Here is an 18,024-nt window from a genome sequence, read left to right on the forward strand (position 1 = left end):
TAACTGTTTTTTAAAGACTCTTCTGCAGGACAGCAGAATAAAGAAGTAAAGAAAACCACCTTCTCATTTATCTTCAGTAATGGTCAAACTTTTAAGATACTCAGGTTGTATCTGAGAACATGCTTTTTCTTCAGTGTTTTATAGAGGTGGTAAAATATTGCTGAGCCATTTAAAAAAAATCAAAGCAGGTTATTTTCTAGCTGAAACTTCCTTGTAATCTGTGATGACATGAGTATTCCGTTCATCCCTAGTGACATGGAGAACAGTCAATCCTTGTCTTCCTTTTCCAAAAACATTTGCATATTAGAATATTAGAATTTTATCTCAATACTTACTCTTCCATCTTCAATCACCCAGTACCTTACTCCTTACTCACAGGTCAGATTTTCTTGTTCTTGATATCATAATTTCCTTTAAACTCTCTCCATTTTGTTCTGTATCTGTCTTGAAAGGTGATGACTACAGCTCAACACTATTCTGCAGGTGGGGCTTTCCCAGTAGAAAGTGAAGCAATGCATAACTGTCATCTGTGCAAAACTCTTAACTATGGTCGCAGGATGGTACCTCCTTTTTTTTTTTTTTTTTTTTTTTTTTTTTGGCAACAGTAATATATTGCCAGTTCAAGAATCTTTATTCCGAAGCACAAAATACCGGTTTCACCCTCTGAAAATGCATCCTGGAGTACATGAAGTTCCTTGGTAATTTGTATCATGGATTGGTCTTCAAATGATGCATCATTTTCCTTTCCTGGAAAACTGCCTTAGTCTCAAATAAGCCAGGAACTGGATTTGAAGGAGCTAAAGTCTCACATGCATTTTAGTGAGGCAGTCACTAAGAAGTAAAGCAAAATATTCTGCATTTAAAAAGCAAGATGTCCCGGGTGATTTCTAGCTGGCATTTTAAGACAGTCAAAATGGAAATAACACCTGCTGAACAGCCCATTTTACAGGCAGTTTTACCTGGGATAGTCCAGTTTCCATTGCACCAGCTGAGGATCTACACCTGAATACTGGATTCATGGCTTGTACTGCCAAAATTCTGAAGTGTTGATGCAGTTGGCATGGCTCATATGCCTTTACTAGTGCTTTGATCTTTTCATACAGAGGGACATGCTTAAAGAAAATGTCCATGCTTTGAGAAATGTGTCTTTAGAGAGACTGTCTTGAGAACTGGTATTGCTGGAATCATGATCAGCACTGATCTGAAAAGATTCTCTGGCCTGTGGCAGAGCAGAGGAAAAAACAGCTGAGCCCCAGGGTCCAGAAGCAGCAGAGCTTGCTTTCACTCATTTATCTTCCAAGGTCCACAATAATTTTTGAGCCCATTAGTCATTACAGCTAAATTTGACTGATGGCAGAGATGTCACAGATAATTCTGTCTCCAAAGGTTCTAAGAAAACCCAAGAACATTCAGGTAGGAAAGGGAAAGCCAGTTCCCAGTTTCCTAGGTGAAAGAATAGCTGCCATAAGCTCATCTCGTTCTAGAAATGAGAGAATCCATCACAGACAGAAACTCTGTAATTGTGTGATGTGCAGCAAAAAGATGGCAGAAGTCTACCCTGATTTGCACACCAAAGTCAATCAGCCACAAGTGATGAATCCATAGGAAATCAGGCATAATTAGGTCTAGAGCTCAAAGGTTAATGAACACAACAGAATGAAGCACCATATAAATATAGAGAGAATCCAGTCTCATGCCAGGAAGTATTGGTAGAACTTAAGCAAATACTTAAATGCGTAATCATCTATCCTTAGTCATGTCAAATAAAAGCTTTGTCAATAGTTACGGGCATGTTACATTGCTTTGAAAAGCAATGTTTTTCAAAACAAAAGCACTGCTTTTATTATACCTCCTTCACTACCTCCCTTTTAACAATTCACCACCCAACTTGCCCTTACTGCAGGAAAAGAGGAAGCTAAGCATGCATAGTTCCACCTCAGTATTGAAAGGACTAATGATTCCACTGCAGAGGAAAGCCAGCCCTCTTTCGGGGTGTACGTGCCCTTTTCTTCTGCTGTGTATCACAAAGTAAGAACCAACTCCTCTCCCATGACAAGTGACAAAGCTTGGCTATATTTAAAACTACAAAGTACATTCCTATGACTGTTTTTTTCAAAGACCTTCAAGATCTTTTAGTCAGTTCTCTGCTTCACAGAAATATGTGAACCATACCATTCCTCCTATGGAAAATTTCTCTACTGAGCCACTCCATAGCTCCAGAAAGTTTTGCAAGATAAGGATAAAAACACAATGTGCATCTGACAAGGGATCCCAGTCCCCAGGCTAACGAGTGTTTCCCAGATCATACATGGAGGAGGTACAGGCCTCCCTCCACCTGGAGGTGCACCTTTTTATGACTCTTCCTTGAGCCTTCCTCTGTCTCAAAGGACTATGGTGCCAGTCAAACAACAGTACTGTCCTCAAAGGTCAGAAGCAAAAACAGTTTGCTCCTTCTCATCACATAAAATGATTTCCTAAGGTAATTTCTGGAGGAGGAGAAAGGCAAATAAAGATACCCAGGTACACATAAAAAATTCCAACTAATTTGTCCCATTGTTGTATTCAATGGTGGTAGATAACACAGAAATCTGGGGAGCATCAAAAGAACCATACCATTGAAGCTGTGAATAAAAGTAGCTCAGAAATGTAGAGCATCAGACACAAGCCAAGGCCTGGAATGAAAGCCTTCTTCTGTAGCTAGTTCTTTAAACAACAAATTACACATGTATAATGCTAATCCCAATACTAGGTAAAGAATGGGAAAACATTACTAGAAATGCAGAAAGCTAACTGCAAAAACCAGACACTCTTTACAGACTTCTTTATGCTGAGGGACAAGAGTAGTCTACAGTCAAATCAAAGGAATGAAAAAACTGCACACTTGAATACGGGGGAAAAATAAGCACAGAGGATTTATTTTAAAGACTCTGAAACCTATGGGAAGAACTGCATTACATTAAGATATGCAGATCCACTTCCATGCTATTCAGTTTCTACAGAAACATCACTGTGAAGACATTTTAATCTATTTTAAAAATAGATACAAAAAAGAGCTGTGTGTAACCTTTTGTTAGATAAATCGTACCATCACTAAACCAGCTTTGAAGACTGGTTGCTTCTGCTGAACACAGTGGGAGTTCTGCCATGGACTGAGAGACAATGGCCTGTTCCTGACCGCAAGCTAGAGAAAAGAATGTACATGTGCTGGAGCAGTGTTTGTGGAACATGGTGCTGATTTTACTGATGGCTTTTTCTATGCAGCAAGCATGAGATCATGTACAGGGCTGTATTTACATGGTGATGTAATTTTTGCAGCAGAAGCTGGAAAAACAAGGAGGGCATATCATGTCCAGGGTGATATATGCCAAGCTTTCCACAACTATGCAGCCATGTCATATATATGTTGGCAGGATGAAAATAAGACGTGGGACAACCCTGCCCCAAACTTCTAGACAAGCTTATGTTCTGGCTGCAAAATCGACTCATAACTCTAAAAGGAACTTTCATCAGGCAAACAGTTTTCAAGTCAAACAGCATATGTACTTAATTGAATGCTTACAAAATCACCTTTTGTTTTATACAGATGTTCTGCCAACAAAAGGAAAAACCAGAGATGCCTAATGGATTTAACAACATGGCTCTATTTATGTTGTGATCACATAAGATCGGATGCTGAAATACAATTATTTTCCAAGTAATGTTGTATGATAATGCTGTTTACAAACTGTTACGCCCACACATCTTCTGCAGTAGAATATCACTTTTTTTTCCTTAAAAAAATGCCATGGCATGTCACTGAGACGTAAAAACTTGAAAAAGAAGTTTGTTGACCTTGTTTACATATGGAATGCTATTAGCCATAAATAAAAAAAACAGGATTGTTTGATTAACCAGTGAAATTATACACACACTTTTTGGAAAATCTGATCAAGTTTAGTCTATGACTGGTTTCTAACTATGCAGGCACAGATCTCTGTATGAATAACATTTAATATAAGATCATAATTGTTCCTCCAGTTCATCCACATCCATTTGGGAGCTGACAAAAATAAAACTGGTGCAGCTCTGAACCTCTGCTGCTTTCATCAGAATTGTTTTTGGTTAGGAAGCTGGGTGAGTCACTAAGTAGACGCAAGAGCAAATCCAACTATAAACCACGTGTACCTTTTATCTACAAATAAAGTGAACTGACAAAACAGCTTTAACAGTAATGTAAATGACAGTAAACTTGGATGTAACAACCAAAATAGTGACTGAGGATGCTTTAGAGGGACAATATACAGCTGTGACCATTAGAAGAGTGCCTCAGGACACCTCTTTCTTTTTTCTTGCATGTATCCTGGAGTACATGAAGTTCCTTGGTAATTTGTATCATGGATTGGTCTTCAAATGATGCATCATTTTCCTTTCCTGGAAAACTGCCTTAGTCTCAAATAAGCCAGGAACTGGATTTGAAGGAGCTAAAGTCTCACATGCATTTTAGTGAGGCAGTCACTAAGAAGTAAAGCAAAATATTCTGCATTTAAAAAGCAAGATGTCCCAGGTGATTTCTAGCTGGCATTTTAAGACAGTCAAAATGGAAATAACACCTGCTGAACAGCCCATTTTACAGGCAGTTTTACCTGGGACTGGTGCGAGGAACATGCGTGTCTCCCCATGTCTCATGGTTTTTTCAGGACTGTTGTCTAACAGACCAACCATACCAATAAGCTCTAGACCCAATGAATCACCAACAAAAAATGCTTTATGTGACAAAAAGCACAACTGTTGACAACAGTCAACTATTAAGAACTCATTGAATTCTTACATGAATGCACACAAATGCAGAACACACTGAAGCCAGGGAATGAGCACAGGATGAAGCAGCGCCTCAAAGCAGTTCTTCAGAGTGCTGCAGTACCTGTGTGCATCACGCATGGAGAAGCCTTATGTATCTCCTCCCTGTGGCAGCAGTTAACTCCCCTACAGGCAGCATTACATGAAACAGAGTTTGTTAGCTGGCATTTTCTCACAGAAAAAAAGTAGCTTCCCACTTGCAGCTCAGAAAACTAGTCCACAGAAATACTCAAGCATCTTGTAGGAGTGTTGACAAGGATCACAGTAAATATTCTTCCCTTCCACCTCCTTCTTCCCTGCCATATCAAGAAATCCTATTTAATAAGACAGATACAAATGGACAAGGCTTGTTGATCATGAAGCTGTATTTCAATCAGGAAGCACTAAAACCGGGAACATAAATCATGGATCTCTAGAATAACTCTGCATCAGTCCAGACTATAGGTGAAGGCTGTTTTTTCCCATTTTCATGTGAGATGCTGAAAAATTTCCAGCCTTGAACACTTGCTTCTGAGACCTTGATGCACCCTACTGAAGCTTTCCAAGAGATGAATAGCAAGTCACAATCTTCTTACATTTTTAGCAGAAGATTGGAGTTTAGCAGCATCTCAAAGTGAAGTTCAATTCCTACTTTACACTGGTATAAACAATTGGGAAAAAAAGAGGAATGTTTTCTGTTCATAGCTTTTATTATAAACAGATTAAATATTAACATAGAAAAAAAAGAGACTAGTTAGGCCTTTAGAAGGGTAGGTGTCCTAAAACAGCCCCAGAAATCCATTTTACACAGTATCCACTGAGTTGGAAACTGCAGAACCACTGCTGTAGTAATTAAAGTCTGCAAAACACTGGGATATTCCCTGTCCTCTTTTAAACAGAATGGCATTCTGCATCAGGAAAGAGTTAGTTTGCACAGCTTTTTTACTGCCACAATGAATAATAAAATGTTCAGCCACAATGAAAAAAAAAGATCCATGTATTCAAATAAAGATACTCCAAAAATATCAGGTCAGCCCACTTCCTTTTTTCATTTTACCCAGCAGGCCAAGCTCCTCTTGACTGTTGTAACTGGCTGAAAATTATCAGTGTCAGTCAAGATCTTCTGGGCCTACTGGGAGCTTTGCAAAGAGTAAGAGCTAGAAGTGATGTTTGTTCTCCAAGTGATATGCAAAACCTTTTTTCAGTTCTTTTAAAATGACTGGTCGAAAAGCAGAATATGTCTGAGTCTGTAAAAATCCTTCTGTTTTCAAAATACCAAATTTCAACAACAACAATCTGGATGGTTGAAGTTTAAAAAGTTTCAATTATCAATTATTCAATTTTTTAATCAGGTAGTTGAAATAGTGCAGAGGTCTGTGCTTTTAGATTTATACATTATCAATTATATACTTGGTCTTTTCCCCCCTTAAAAATAACTGTGAATAAACACCTGAAAATATTGGAACTAATAGAAAATATAGTATTAGGATTTTGTTGGAAAAATACCATTTGCAATAAAAAATACAGTCATTTCTTCTTAGTAGAAACAAGTAATGAAAATGTACTCCCACACATAATTTTTTTAGCATCCTAGACATGTAACAAATACTTCTGCAGTAGCAGCCCATCCTTTAACCACAGTCTGAATCCCTTACAGTGCTGCATTTTAATTAATATAAAAAAGCACTTACGTGAGTAAATCTTTGCTTACTCCTTTGTACATATTAGCCTGTATTTTGGCAATGTAAGCAAATGCTAGAGCATGTTGATTAGATAGGAAGTGGTTTACATATAAGTTTTCTATGTAAGAAACTAATCTAAAAATATTGGCTCTGATCCTAGGCAGGGTCATTGCCTCTTTGTACTATTCCATTGATTCCAGCCAGAATTTACCCAAACAGAGTAAGTCTGGAGGGCCCCTCTTTTAAAGATCACTAAGTCAGAGAAACTTTTATCTTTCCATCTCTCTGTTTTGAGAAAAGGACGGGGGCAAGCTCAAGCTACAGGCTTCTGAACAACCCTTCATCCAAAATGGAGATCAGAAAAGCCTGTGGGTACTGCCTTACTGTGTACTTCCTTTTACGCCTTCTCCTACTGCCGCAGCTTTCCCACTTGCTTGGACATGTGTTACTGCGATCAAATGGTGTCAACAACCCCAGAGGCTCACAGGTACCCAGAATCGAGCCACTGACCTGACCCATACCCTGGACTTTGGAGTCTGCCAAAGACAAGACTGCAGATGAGCATGATGTCAGTGACTAGTGTGAAATAGAGTTGATTCAAGCTGCTTCTCTCCAAAATTGAATTTCTGTGCTTTTATGAAGCCCAAACGGGGCAAACATCTTTTTTTCAAGATGGATTTTGTGAAATCAAATGAGCACTTCCTCCGGTTCCTAAGTCTTCTTTGTAATAATATTTAGCTGGTATTTCTCTTGGTGAAACTGAATCTTCCCTGTTTCCACAGAGGCATAATGCAGTGGAGGACTTCTGAAGAACTTGCATAGACAATATCTTTCTTTTTATTTATACTATTTTAGACAGCATATGGATTTTCGTAGAAAAATCAGTTCTGAATTTTATCTCCAGTCTTCAAGATGGACCAATGCTGTACCATTTAACAACAACTTTTTCAGGATTTGCAATGGTATCTTTCCACTGCTCTACTGCTTCATTGTTGCTGCTATTGGGACTTAACCAGATCTGCATTAAGAAAAAAAAAAAAAGAAAAAAAAAAAGAGTTTACCTGATATAACAAAAGCCCAGACTTTACTAGTTCCAAATAAATAAAGTGTAGAACAAGATACAACGTATAGATTGTGACCAAAGCATAACAGCGACAAATACAGTTCTGCTAGTCCTAACACATCTTGGCTTTCAGCTGGAAACACAAGGAGTCTGTGTTTAAATTTAGCCTCTCAAATAGTTTAGAGAACCCACTACATAATAATGTTTCTGTACTTAATAAGATGTTTTAAGTAAAGCATTCCTTGCTGTATTCAAATGCACGTGCTGGGGTCAGGGGCTCACCAGGCCAGTGGTGGCTCTGTGTGTCTGGATACAGTTGGCTCCAAGCCATCCAGCATCCGGCACGAGCTGTCCAGCCTTTCCATGAGCATTTAAAATTGCACACTCCCACAGCCAGGGCCAAACCTGCATTCCACAGAGGTTACTAACATGCCCATACCACACATAGTCACGTAGTAAGAGTCCGTTTCTTCTCAGTATTCAGTTAGTGGATAGTGGCCATTAAATGAGGAAATGAAGTACAACTAGGAAATTTTCCCCCTTAACATTATCACCAGCCTCCATTGCCAAAAGAATTCTGCTTATGTAAGTAGGTAGCATTATTTACAGGACTCTCTTTCCTCAAGTCTTCCAAGAATGAGTCCTTTTAAGACTTCTCAGAAACCTTGACCATGAAGTACATTTAGCCTATACTGCTGGGGCATGAGTCCTCCAGAAGTGAGAATAATGTCTTCCAGAATACCACAGACAGCTGATGTTTCATCCACAGAGATTCAATGTACATCTTGCTCATGATTAAAGACATGCCTGTAAAAGCAGCCTAATCTAAGTATTGTCTGCTTAGAACAGCATCCAATTAAACATCATTCTCTGAAGAACAAAGTTAATGGATCCAGCTATATCCTTTTTTTTTCCAGCTACCCAGCCAATTGCTCAAAGTACATTTTTCCCTGAGCCATATTTTATGTCTTCATGTGTTATGTGGCAATGTCTGCCTTCATGAGCTAAAACAACCTTTTCCAAATAACCTCTGAGTAGCACAAGTTTTCCTCCCCTGAAAAATAATATCCACGATTAAATGTAACTCATCAGATTATCTCACATATTGCTAAGTGACTGCAAAATCATACCCAGTTATTTTGCCCCCAAGGTATTACAAGTAAAAAGAACAATTTTTTTTTCTTTTCTGATTTCAAATCTAATTCTACCAACAGCAAGATGGGACAGGTGCAACATGAGGCTACAAAAAATGGAGGAACTTCACATAACTCTTGCTGGCACATCATTTCTATAGCTTAAAGCACAAAGGCATCTTCTGTAGCTGCATGTCTTCAGCAGGCAAAAAAACCATCACCAGAATGAGACAGTATAATTTTTTGTACCTAAGGACAGCACAGTCCTCCATTTGACATGAGACGTTACAGTTGGGGTCTCCAAATCAAGTCTACATTATTAATTTATGCATATATTAAAATTCTGTTACTACATCTAACTGGGTCAGGAAAAGCACAGAGCATTAAGAACAGCAATGGCTCACTATACCAAGAAGAAGAGGAGAGACAGAAAGGACAGGATGATGGTAAATTAGAACAAGCAGGGGAAAAGGATGGAGAGAATAATGAGACCAGACTACTAAGTTTTATGGTAGTTAAATAAATATGATCACAGAAATGCTTTCAAAGAGATACTACTGAAGTTGTGTCTGTTAAAAAAAAACTTTAAAAAAAGCAAAAAATATTTTGTGTTTGGACACTTATACTATTATTTGATCATATATAGTTAGACTGTTGTACTGACTTTAGCATTGTTTTACCCAGGAAAGCAGTCTCATTGTAGCTGTGTACACACTGTACCATTGTACACATCCCTGTTGTGAGTGTATTGTTATGATGAGCCAACACCCCCTTGCTATACAGGACACTGTAGGTTATGGAGCTCCTGTGGGTGCTACGTTTGTTTTCTTTAGCTTTAGAAAGCTAAAGGCAAAGAGGAGATCCTATTTCTCTTGGAAGGAATCTGTCACATAGTAATACTCCACACAAAACTGACATTAGGATTTCTTTTTGAAAGAAAAATCAAATGTCAACTCCCATTCTGATGCTGGTGCATGTTTAAGAGCTCAGTACCATTCCTGCTTGGATTTCATCCAGAAGAGTTTAGTAGAATTTACTATTTTGTTATATGTTGTCTCATTTAAAGTATTTTAAAATTCATACCAAGAAACCTATGGAACTGGATTTTTAATATCAGGCTATTTAGCAGAAACCAACCTGTCCTAAGAAGTGTTTTCTTCTCATCGAGCTTCTGCTGTAGAGCTTGATGAGAAAGCTAATTCCTTGTTCTGCTTGGCTAACTGGAAAAACCATCATTTCTCCCCACTTCACTTGGCCATTAGTGGACTTCAGAAGGCGAGTCTTCTTCTTATAGATGATCCCCTCTGTACTGAACATTCCGATTTTCACAAAGAAATCTAGCACAACAGGGAAGGAAAAAGGCATAGCACACAAAGGATTACTCACAACACACCCAAAAGGGAACCAACAAGATCCATATGTATGGTTCAAATTGCATCAATTTCTCAAAAGTCTGGCCAAAAGAACTGTACAATAGCTTTCCTGACTAGGCACACAGAGTATGTTCGGTAATGTTGAACTGATAAACACAGTATCCAAACAGCAAGTGCAAGCTAATGCTCTTGTATGTCAGGATTAATACTGGGATAAAAATCTTCCAAAATACATAAACACATATCTTCAAACCAAACAAAATATAATCAAGTAAGACATCTGGGGAAACAAGCCTTGGCAATGGAAATCTACCACACAATATGTTAGTCTGAGGCTTGTAAGGAATGTTATGAATTGCCAACCCATTTGCGCAGCAATTTACCTGTTACAAATGCTTTTAGACAGGAGGCATGAAACAGCTGATGTAACTTACTTGATGACAGTGGCGTAGATGAAACAGGAAGGTTTTGTGCTTCAAGAATCTGTAACTGTATCCTCCTGTTTATTGCTTGAAAACAAGTTCCTATTTGAAGTTCTGGACGGCACACCTACAAGCAGAAGAATGTTGCCATAGCATCTGGATTAAGTTGCTTATAAACTCAGGAAACACAGGAATTTTGTCATATGTTGGGCTCCCACATTTCTGTCTGGGATTTCCTGGAGAGAAATGTAAGCACGTGTTGTACACAGAACCTGCAGATGCACAGTAAGTGCATCTTGCACTTGTCATAGATGCAGTACATGTGCTCCACTGATGAGCTGCTTGTGTGTGGTGCACATACGGCCCTCATGGACTGCGGCCAGGGATACTGGGCAAAGAAACTAGTCCTTGGTTTTCACCTGGTAGAGATTCTGCAGTGGTAAGAGCAGATACTCACAGGGGAAACCAGACGTGCCATTGCAACTTTACTAAATCTGGGTGTGGAAGTGAGAGACTGTGAATGCTCCACTCACACAAAAACCTTCAGAGTTCCCCCTCCCACACTTCTGAATTTTGCAATATGGAGATATATAAGCAATGTTTTCCATAGATACTGTCACTTAATGTCATGATTGCTTAGGGCAACTGCATACTGTGTAGTTTCCTGTGTTATGAAAGTACTCGTGTTTTACAGGCACACACACATAGTATATGTATTGAGATCTCCAGTCTGATTCTTGGGGGGGTTTTTAGAATTTTTGCCAGGGGCAAAGTTGCACTGAGTCATCCTCATTGCTCTCCTGTCAGACTCTAATGTCCTCAGAACACTGTAAGAGCAGCAGGAAACAGCCAATGGAGACCCACCTTTCCTGACAGCCTTCATTTAAATGGACTCTGCTAGTCTTTGTTGCCTTCAAGTTTTAATGCACTTCGATGAACCAAAATGCACTAAGCAAGAGAGCAACAGGTCAGATAAAGAAAAGTCAGGCTCCAGTTCATCAAAGAGACCCAAATTCTCTTTGTAGCTCAGCCACAAAACTTCTGTGTCGACTCTGAGCTTTGGCTTTCTATTGGCAGAGAGGGTAGTTTGCTGCCTCACAGGGTAGTAGGAGATGAATCCCAGAGTGTCTGGAGGGCTCTTGGATATAATGGTGAGGAAAGCCAACACAGACTGAGAAAATATGAGATGATTCAGAAATTTACACTGAGATGAAATGCTTTATAAACCACCTTCCTCTGTCACTTTATCTTACTGCTTTTGAAGCAATATGGTTTTTCACATTAGAACTAAAAAACGTCAAGTGTAACTTATGTTAGAAATCAAGAGTATCATTCATATTACTCAGACACACTTAAATAAAATTTGCTTTTGAATTGCTAATTCAAGTTTAATTTGTTGAAAATACAAATGTCTAGACACAATCTATAAAAGAAATAAACAAAGTGAGGGTAGGGGGAAAGGAAATCCCACTGTGAGAACCACCTGCTTCTTATTACATTAATGGAAATGAACTGTCTGAATTATTACTTCACAGCATGCAATCTGAACATTAAATATATGGCTGTCTTTGCAGTTTCAGGCCACTGGAGATCTTAGCACTTTTCTTCCATAAAAAAAGCAGATTCCATTTGCTTTGAGCTCTTGCTGTGAGTCCTAAGGATCTTCTGATGCTTTTTTGGTCAGAAAAGACAATTACCCGGTGTTCTTTGCTGAACATTTCCCCAGAATGCCCCTCCCTCAAGCTGTGAGCCATGGTGTGGAAGAGCTTGCTCCAGCTCTTTTCCTAGAAACATCTGCAGTTTATGACCAGAACAGTTATGTGCAGAGTTCAAAAGTCTGCATTTTTTCCCCATCAAAATGCCTTTCTCCAAGGAAGTAGGGTAAAGGAAATAAAAAAAAAGAACCCCTCTAGTTTTTACTCCTGAATTATTTTACTTTCATTTCCAGCAACTCTTTCTAGGTGAGATAAGAACATACTTCCACAGTATTGGCACTTACAGGTGCTTTGGAAGGAGGAGATATATCCAGCCAATGACTCGACTCCTGTGAGCTCAGCTCCCGCAGTGCCAAGGAACATTCTCCAATAGTTTTTTTCCTGGGAGTCTGTGTCTGGATTTTAAATACCAATCTGACAGCCTGCAGGCTTTGCAGTTTAATAGCAAAAACAAAAGTTTCCATAAATTCAATGTCCTAGAAAGAAAAACAGAGGAGTAACATCATCATTTTAAGAGAATCCCACCGAGCCCAAAACCTAGAAACCAAGGCATCCTGGTTCTATAGCCACTGCTCCCAACTACCATTTTAGGTTACCATGGAAAGTGTGCTTTTATAGTGCAAAGTCCACACACATTCACCCCCTCATTGTCACACCCTGACAGGGGTAAAGTTTTGGATTATTTTTCATTACCATAATGAGTTGTGGCCATCTCTTCTGGAGCTTTACAACAGCACACACACATTGTCATAACAGATTCTCTAGCCTTTTGCTACAGTCTCTCCAGCTAATTTTATTTTCTTTCACCTTTGGTTCATATTATGGGAGATTTATGTTGCTTTACCTTCTACCCCCTTAAAATTCCTTTACCGCCACCATCTGGAATCTTGTCCCATGTGACCAATTTTTACTATTTTCTGTAGCGACCAAAGTGTGAAAATTGTCTCCTGACAAATCAGAGGCAGTAGATCAGCTACCTTCCCTGGTACAGGTATGCCCTGTATTCCTCTGGTCCCCCACCACGGAGGTGCTGAGGCCAGCAGCTCATGGTTCAGTCCCCTGTGAGCATATCTATCCTGCCAGCTTGTGAGAGAAGGAGGGCAAGAGTACAATGCAAGAGAGGATATAGGAGGAGGAAGTGGAATAAGGCTTTTAATAGGATTTTGAGAAGTTAGGGAAAGTACGACACACCTGGGCAGCTACCAAGGCAAATACGGCATAGGAGTGGATGTTTAGTCCATTTTAAAAATCCATTTACATGTCACATTTAGTTTTTGTGGGGAAAAGTATTTTTCAGTGTTTTTCATGCCTCTACTTACACTGCAGCCCTCCTTGGCAGAAGATTTGAAATGCACTGGCTTGGGCAGTGTGAGAATTCCCTTGACACAGATAAGAGGATTTTCCCCACAGCTAGAAGGCCAGCTCAGGTCTTTGCACTGCAACATTGAAAACAGTCCGTTTAGACAATGCAAGACTTTTACCATTTGATGTAGTTACAGGGTCTACTTAAAGTTCCATTGCCTGAAAGTTATTCACAGTTCTAGGAAGTATATAAAACAACCAGCATAACCGTATCACATTTGCTGACAAAAAAGCCACAGGAAGCTAGGTGTCCTCAAAGTTGTGTTAGGGTTCTGCCCTGAAGGAACTGTTAAAGTCATAGAATCACAGAATCCACTTAATTGCTGCCTCCACAGTTGCTCCCATTTACTGCCTTCAGATTTCCACAGGAAAACGTCCACAGCAGGACGAGCCTATGACCAGCTCAGCTTTCTAGTCTGTGCTGAACAGTTCCTCTCTTCACAACCAGAGTGCATATTAACATATGTGTAGTAACATAAGGAGATATCTACTACTTCTTCTTACTGACTGCAGCAGAACAGAGACTGCAACAGAAAAAAAAATTAAAGGAGAGGAAGATGCTTTGAAGCCTAGTATTACATTTGACTGAACTTCGTTTATATTAACACAAGTAATTTTATTTTTTTTTAAAGTATTCATTAAAGTAACAGAGAGACAAATTTTATGACAATTACCACTTAGCACAGTAGAATAGTCATTTGAGTAAGTAACCAACTTATTTACATTTGCTTACATGTAAAACTGTGATCCAAATCTGTTCTACAGATGAAACATAACACAACTTCACATTCAGTCTTCCAAAGTCTCGTTCATCACCTGATAATGTAATAGTATCTATGGAAGAAAGCCAATTAATATTTTTAGAAGTAATGCAGTATCTTAAAAGTTCATTCCAGAAATAAGGGAACTCAATAGTAGGTGGGCTGCTTATCTCTGCAAACATCTCCCAAAATAAATTTGAAATATTTTAACACCTACACTTTAAGGACAAAATATCCACCAAGTCCAGTACCCTGACCTTCTGCATAGCTAAAAGCCTTCACATTTCATAGAATAGAATCATGTAATCATAGAATATCCTGAGTTGGAAGGGACCCTTAAGGATCATTGAAGTCCAGCTTCTGGCCCTGCACAGGAGACTACGCCAAGAATCACACCATGTGTCTGGGTTATCTCAACTGAATTTAATAACTTGTTTTATACTCAAACAACTTTTAGAAAGAAAAAAGGCATGTTCCTGAGACACCCAGAACACATTTATATCCTATCACTTCCCTTAATCTCTTTCACTGTTAAGTTTATAAATTGGCCTCCTCTTTATCTTTCTCAAACTTCTAGTAAACATTTTACTATTATGCTGTCTCCAAGTCAGAAGAGCCATTTAGTACCCAGCATTTCTCTGTCATGACTGGAACCAGGTCATAGCCTCAGTCTTCTTTTTGAAGAGACTGGGTCAAACTGACTTCTAGCAGGGTGACTTTTGTGGGGACTTGATTAATTTTTGACGGTTTATTTTGCAGTATCTCCACTCCTTCCGCATTCTTTCATAAATAAGGATACTGGGTTTATATGCAATATTCTTATCTAACTACCACTGTAATATGGGGATTGGATTTCAGGCACTTCACAGAGAAAAATACTGATACATGAAAAAGGACTAGACCTGGGACCTAGTGCTGCATCCTATCCTTATACAGGGTCTGTAATTTCTTAGTTCACTTGCATAGCAAATCGAGGCATGAATTTCTCAAAAGCATGAGAACTTCTCATAGTCTCATTTGCTCAATCTCCAGACAACAGGACAGTGCAAGCCCAAAACTCTTAATTTCAAATTGCCAAGTCATCTCCAACTGACCTGCTAGTCAGATTCATCTCAAAAAAACCCTCAAAAAACCCAAAATCCAAACAAAAACATCAACAGTAGAGTAGAAACAGCTTAATGTTTCATGTGAAAAGGGAAATATTTCATTACTAGGTAAACAAACAAAACATTACCCAGACTCCTGTTACTGCCTTGTGAATCCTTCCTGGAAGAGGTACTGCTAGGTACACTGGAGACTGAATCATATCTCTGGGGACAGGAAAAAAAGTCACTAAATTCAGAGCAACAGATGCAAAACTCAGAAACTATACCATCAGACAAGATATGATGAAAACAAAATACTCAATTTCAAATAATTGCCTCATTCCCTGCTAGTTTCTTGATTCAGCAGCATGCAATTACTATTTTGATGCATTAGAGGACCCATCTGACCAGCAGAGATTTTTTTTGCTCATGGAATATACACAACTTCATTGCTATGTAAGACATGATTATTAAAGAAGAAATAAATAAACACAGTGATTTGTGTCAATGGAAACTTTCAGTGTTCCACTTTTCAACTGATGGAAGAAACCACAAGATGATGAACCATGACATGCTGTCTCTCCTGTCCTGCCTTAACAGCCTACTTGGGTTTCTCAACAGCCCTGCTGGGCCAGAACAGCAAATGTCAGAGGAGACACCAGGAAAAAGCCTCTTCAAGTTGGTCAAGATGTTGAACTTTTCCCTTTAGTCCTCCCAGTGCACAGTCCAATGCCCTCCAGTATTTACTTTGCAAACACAATGCAACGGGAACAGATACACGGAGTAAGCTGAGTTTTCAGTATAATCTTGGTTACAAGGGAACTCACCTTCATGAATCGGTGAGGTGGGCTCCTGAGATCAAACATCGAACGGCTTACATCAAGTGATCCAGGCAAAGCACTGGGCCTTAAATCACTAACTAATAAGACAAAAAGAACAATAAAAATCACGTTAGCTTAATTGCTAGAAAGAAAACTCAACTAAGAACAACTTTCACAAACTATTGGAAAATATCTGCTCAAGCCTACAGGTTACAAATGACCAAAATGGTTTAAAGACAGTATGATCTGCTGTTTCTAGTAACATTTTCCAAGAACATGGGGGATGGGGCAGGGAGGAAGAGAGGCTTTTTCAAAAAATTAAATTTTTAATGGAAAAAAAAGGTCAATTTTTATGTGGGAAGTTGTTGATAAAAGAGCAGAAAGATTTTAACCATAAAAATATGTTGTTTACCAATAATAACCAGAATTTCAGAAAAACATTTATAAATTTATTTTTCTGTTTGTGTAGAGTTTTTTTTTAAAGATGAAGAGAAGGGCCTTCACATTACAATTCAAGACTTTAATTTCATATCTTCCAAATAAACACATTCTGTAGTTCTAAACCCACACACATGAAAAATATCATAGCACTCACTGCAACAAACTAGGCTTAGAGTTTTGCTTTAATAGTCTATACATGCACATGAAATTCTAAGTTCTGAAACAGCTGTCAAAAAACTCTGGAGGAAAAAGGCATTTTAGAACTGTACTCTAGACACTCTAGAATAACCTTTCTTGTGCTTAAACTTACTAAGACAAAACTAGTAAAGTGTTTACTTAGTTTGAAGAGAAATGGAAAAAGAGATGATGAACTGAAAGGAAGATGTTCAAGGCAGTTTAATAAAACCCATTTGGCTCCCCCCCACAGGTGCTTACAAAGCCTAGTAAAACCATATGTGTTAAAGGCTGCTAAAATTCTATGTGTGTTTTGTTCTCTTAAAAAAAGATACAGAATAGTCTTCTCATGTAGTCTCTATGGTGATTCAGAATTATTTTAAAACAGGACACAGACTAAGACATTTTTCCCCAGCTGAAAATAAGCACGATATGCCATTCTAAATAAAACATCCTTAAAAATGCGAGCTGTTGCCAGCTTCCGATTTCATAGAGAGGGTGTACATTTCTTGGAGTGTTTGGAGTTTTCTGAATGCATTTGCCATAGCAATCACAAGCAACAACTACTCATCTACTTCAGTCTGAACAGCATTCTTTATAGGATACATACACCAACGAACAGCACAGAGGACAGGATTTACCTAGATAGCCAAACACCTTCTATCTAAACTTTTACTATCTCACAGCCCTCCCTCATTCTTACACACAGAAGTGGGGACATTGCTGTAGCTTCAAAAGCGAACTACAAAAAAATCTGGCATATAGCATCATGTCCCATTTTGCACCTGTGCTTGTCATCTGCTTCTGAATGTTTTTTGGTGCTTGTTCCTCTCCCCATATATGTACTCCTCAGGCACGCCTCCTACTCAGCATACTGCCTGGCTTCCTTTTTCCATCTCCCTCACTCTTACTGGTAGCTGAAATCTCCAGTACTGCATCCTGGTTTGGACTGCAGGCAGCTATGGTATCTCGTTTTGCCAATTTGTCTACCTTTGTGTGATGCATGCAAGCCTTGTTAAGCCCCCAAAAGACAGAAAGTAACAGTGCAGCTGAAAACTAAGCAGAGCTGGCTCTGCAGATTGATTCACCAACCAAGAAGTGTCTGTAGCACACAGACCGGCTTGGGAACTGCTATAACCAAACAAGTCTCCTGTAGACTAATGGCTTTTATTCCTCT

General features: G+C 38.9%; 1 protein-coding gene across 3 annotated transcripts in view; it reads right to left on the bottom strand.

Moving 5' to 3' along the window:
* Positions 1-3,089: 3,089 nt before the first annotated feature.
* TC2N (tandem C2 domains, nuclear) overlaps positions 3,090-18,024 on the bottom strand; it is a 32,879-nt gene continuing 17,944 nt past the window's right edge. For all 3 annotated transcript variants that reach the window (XM_082284320.1, XM_082284318.1, XM_082284319.1), the window contains exons 5-12: positions 16,239-16,330; positions 15,561-15,636; positions 14,299-14,399; positions 13,523-13,639; positions 12,488-12,679; positions 10,501-10,615; positions 9,831-10,030; positions 3,090-7,515 (exon numbers count right to left, since the gene is read on the bottom strand). In XM_082284320.1, coding sequence (XP_082140446.1) covers positions 7,405-7,515; positions 9,831-10,030; positions 10,501-10,615; positions 12,488-12,679; positions 13,523-13,639; positions 14,299-14,399; positions 15,561-15,636; positions 16,239-16,330 — 1,004 coding nt within the window. In that variant the 3' untranslated portion in view covers positions 3,090-7,404. The remainder of the gene's footprint in view (positions 7,516-9,830; positions 10,031-10,500; positions 10,616-12,487; positions 12,680-13,522; positions 13,640-14,298; positions 14,400-15,560; positions 15,637-16,238; positions 16,331-18,024) is intronic.

The sequence above is a fragment of the Coloeus monedula genome (genome assembly GCF_965178545.1).
Source record: "Coloeus monedula genome assembly, chromosome: 6".
NCBI lineage: Eukaryota > Metazoa > Chordata > Aves > Passeriformes > Corvidae > Coloeus > Coloeus monedula.